Here is a 4,426-nt window from a genome sequence, read left to right on the forward strand (position 1 = left end):
GTCCACAGCAAAAGTCAGGCAACGTCCTCTCCCTCCACCGTGACCTCTGCTGGCCATGCCCAGACTTGGTCTGAACTCAGGATCTCCTTGGGGTCAGCGTAGAGCAAAATGGGATTTGGGGCCATTCTTAGAGAAACCCCTGAGCACCACTTGTCTAGAGACACCCCTCCCCCAGCCTCTGCCCCCACTCTATACGCCCAGTCCTGGGACCTGAAGCGAGACCAAGGATTTATGCATCTCCTGACATGGCGGGTCTGCCCCGTGGGAAAGGGCAGGTACCACGCAACTCTCCCCTCTGCTTCCGCCCGCTCCGCTTCCCCTGACCTCGTGGTGACGCAGCCAGGGCCCAGATGAGGGTTCTGGGGGCCTCTGTGAGAACAACGGGAGCCCTGGCTGACGGGGCTTGGGAGATGACCTGATAAGGGTCCCCACCCACCACCCTCCCGCCAACAGCCCAGGGCATTGAAAGGCCAAGTTCAGAGAGCAGAGACTCTCATGGTGGTTCCACCTTCTCCCCCGGACCCGCCCCCCACCCCTGACTTTGGAAATGGCTGAGGAACGGGTCAGGGCACACAGGACCCTCAACTGCCAGAGCTGACTGCCCCCCCGGAGCTCACGCCTCAGAGGGCACTGCTCCTGGTGGGCAGCGCTGACTAGGAGGCCTGGCTTCCTTCCACCAGAACAAACCAGCCCTTTCTCCTGGCCACGCCTCAGGCTCAGGCTGCAGAAGAGACCTGCCTGGTTCTGCTTCCCCAGGACAAACCACCTGGGGCTTTATGACCCTGGGGCTGAATGGAGAGGTAGACTCAGAGACGCCCCAAAGCTGCCCCTTGCCCAGCCTCTGAGCAGGAGTGTCAGAAAAGGAAGAGACACTGTTCTTTTCGTTTTATTGATTTCCGAGAGGAAGGGAGAGGAAGAGAGAGAGAGAAACATCAGTGATGAGAGAGAATCATTGATCGGCTGCCTCCTGCAGGCCCCACACTGGGGATCGAGCCCACAACCCGGGCATGTGCAACCCGGGCCCTGACCAGGAATCGAACCATCACCTCCTGGTTCAACAACCACCGAGTCCCGTCGACGGGCAAGAGACACTGTTCTGTCCAGACCTGCTACCCTCATTGATTTCCTTGCCTCTCTTCTGGCCCCTGCAACTCCCGGGGAACATTTGACTGCGGCCTCCTGCGGTTATGTGTCTGGGCGAGGGGCTCTGCACTTAGTCACACTTGCCCCTGCTGCTCCAGGGCCAGCCTGCACTGTGCTGCACACGATCGCAGGAGGCGGGAGGCAGGGAGGTGGGGAGGGCAGGGGGCCTGGGTCCACAGGGGGCCTAGACCTGCTGGCAGGCGCCCTGGCCCTGGCCCTGCCTTTGCCATAGGAGAGTGCAGTGCATTGATCTCAAATATGTGTGAGGGTCCTGTGCACTGTGCTGGGCTTCTGGATAGAGGGCTTAAAAAATGTCTTCGCGCCCTGGCCGGGTTGCTAAGTGGTTAGAGCGTCAGCCCTCAGACTGAAGGGTCACAGGTTGGAGCACATGTGGGAAGCAACCAATCGATGTGTCTATCTCACATCTCTCTCTCTCTCTCTCTCCCCCCCGACGCCTCCCTTACACACTCTCTAAAAATCATTAGTAGACACAGTAGCAACAAAGGTGAGCTCCTGTGATGAAGTCTTTGCTGCCCACAGCGGATACAGAGAGCATTCTAAACCCTGAGGGCACAGAAGCGATACTAGAGTGTCTGAGCAGGCGGGCACTCTGGGGCCTCCGAGCGTCTGCTTCCTTGTACAGGTTTAGGAACTGAGGCCCAGAGAGGGGAAGGGAGGGGCCCAACGTCACACAGCAAGTTTGTGGTAGAGTCAGAACTCGAGCCCAGGTCCCTGACACCGAGCCGAGCTCTCCACACTGCCCAGTGCAGCCCACGAGTTGGTTCAGTTGGTAGGTAAGGATTTCGGCACCAGAGGAGGATGTCCACATGCAGAGGGAACTGACACAGGACAGCTGAGGTCCGTGCTCCTACCTCGCTGTGGGAGCCCACATCAGAAAGCAGTCAATTCTGGGCTACATCAGGGCCTGCTTCCTGGAGGAGGTGGCGATAGCTGAAGCAGGCCCTGAAGAATCGGCAGGAAGAAGATGGGAGCGGGTATCCGAGGAAACAGCACCCATGCCGGGATTCAGGGGCCGGGTTTGTGAGCTGTCCCAGATCGCTGCTCGTAAACTACAAGGTCAAGGGAAGGCGAGCAACAGCGCCCAGAGGGAGCTGGGGCCACGCGGAAAGAGGATGCGCTGTTGGACGAGCAGCTCCCCCACCTCGCTCTCGGGCAGAAGTATTTGGTGGTGCCCCTGAGGCCGCCGCCAACAACGGTAAGCCGATGGAGATGGACACGGTCCCTGTCCCCAGCCCCCTGCTTTCTGAGCGCGACGCCAGGCGCTCCTTCCCGTAAACAGCCACTGAGGACAGGCCTGGGAGGTGGCAGGAAGGTGGCTCTGTCCGGGAACCAGCCCGGAGGAGTCACCCATGCTCCGGATGGGAACACTGAGGTGCAGTCTGGCAGAAGCCAGGTGGGGGCATAGCCAAGGCTGTTGGAGATGATAAAGCTTCGAGGGCAGAGGGTGGAGCCGTGGTGGGGGTTGGAAACTCAGGGTCCATGCCTGTCCCAGCCCTGACCTCAGTCCTGAGCAGGGTTGTTTCCCATCAGCCTCTGTCCGCTCCGGGTCACAGGGCCAGGCTGAGCCCCGGCCGCTGGCGTCACTAGTAGAGCACTGGGTTCCCACAGCCCTACTTCCTCCAGCCCCTCCGCTCCCTCTTGGAAACCTGGTTACCCTTTCCTCACCTAGCTCAGTCCCATGGGGGGTTTGTTCTGGCTGCCCTGCCATCTGCCCCAGGGCAATCAATCAAGGCAGGGCAGGGCTGCCACCATCCTGGGTAGAGAGTTTAAAAGGAGGAGGTCCTGGGAGCCACCGGCTTCAGTGGACCCTGGAGAGAGCCAGGGCGCAGGGAACATGGACGGATGCCGCATGTCGCGCTGGGCTCTCCTGCTGCTGCTCTGGGGCTCCTGCATCTCCAGTCTCCCTGTGGACACGGGCGCCTTCAGACGGTAACTAGGGCCAGAGCGGGTGGCAGGGGCGAGGGGTTCCCACCTTCCTCACACTCCTGGCTTTCAGATATGTGATGCCAGCCAGTCCTCACCAGCAGCTGGGCATGGAGGTACAGCCCCATTCAGAGAGGTCAGGTGACTGGTCCGTTGTCACACAGCCGTGGTGGGCCTGGAAGCCATGTCAGCTGCTTCCTGCACAGATGGGGGCGCTGTGGGAACTCGGCATTATGACACGACCACATGCCCTGGCCTAATTATTAAGAAGGGTGTGGTATGGTCAAGCCCCTAGGGCAGTGGTTCTCAACCTTGGCTGCACATTAGAATCACCTGGGAATCTTTTTAAAATCCTGATTTCTGGGCCTCATCCTCCAGAAATGTTGTGACCCCACCCCATAACAAAGAAACAGAATTTCCGGAGGATGAGGCCCAGAAATCAGGATTTTAAAAAGATTCCCAGGTGATTCTAATGTGCAGCCAAGGTTGAGAACCACTGCCCTAGGGAAAAGGCACAATATAGTGCGTAAAGGCAAGGCCTCTAGAGCTCGTGTCTTGGTTTAAATCAGAGGTTCTCAACCTGTGGGTCGCGACCCCTTTGGCGGTCGAACGACCCTTTCACAGGGGTCGCCTAAGACCATCCTGCATATCAGATATTTACATGACGGTTCATAACAGTAGCAACATTACAGTTATGAAGTAGCAACGAAAGTAATTTTGTGGTTGGGTCACAACATGAGGAACTGTATCTAAAGGGCTAGATAGAAGGTTGAGAACCACTGGTTTAAATTCTGCTCCACTAACAGAACTAACTAACTCCGGAACCAGGAGCAAGGTTCTTTTTTTTTTTTTTCTTGGTCAATCCTCGCCCGAGGATATTTTTCCATCAATTTTTAGGGAGAGCGGAAGAGAGAGGGAAAGACAGAGAAACATCGATGTGGGAGAAACACATCAATTGGTTGCCTCCTTCACGAGCCCCGCGACCAGGGCCTGGGCCGAGGAGGAGCCTGCAACCAAGGTACGTGCCCTGGGAATCGAACCCAGGACTCCTTGGTCCACAGGCCAAACCCTTTATCCACTGAGCCAAACCAGCTCCGTTTACCATTTTATTTTCTTTAAACATATTTTTATTGATTTCAGAGAGGAAGGGAGAGGGAGAGAGATCTAGAAACATCAGTGATGGGGGGCGGACAATGTGAGGAGACTACACGCACAGGAGGACGGGCCACTGAGAAGAGGGCTTCTCCATGAACTGGGCTGCAATCCTGGGCTCTCCACCTTCCCCACCAGCAGCCAGGGGCATCTTCCTTCAGGCTTCGCAAACAGCCTTCATGTGAGG

General features: G+C 57.5%; 1 protein-coding gene across 2 annotated transcripts in view; it reads left to right on the forward strand.

The window, feature by feature from the left end:
• Positions 1–2,978: 2,978 nt before the first annotated feature.
• REN (renin) overlaps positions 2,979–4,426 on the forward strand; it is a 10,022-nt gene continuing 8,574 nt past the window's right edge. For both annotated transcript variants that reach the window (XM_006771987.2, XM_006771988.2), the window contains exon 1: positions 2,979–3,093. In XM_006771987.2, the coding sequence (XP_006772050.1) occupies positions 2,999–3,093 (95 nt within the window). In that variant the 5' untranslated portion in view covers positions 2,979–2,998. The remainder of the gene's footprint in view (positions 3,094–4,426) is intronic.

Source organism: Myotis davidii, unplaced genomic scaffold, assembly GCF_000327345.1.
Source record: "Myotis davidii unplaced genomic scaffold, ASM32734v1 scaffold246, whole genome shotgun sequence".
NCBI classification, from domain to species: Eukaryota; Metazoa; Chordata; class Mammalia; order Chiroptera; family Vespertilionidae; genus Myotis; species Myotis davidii.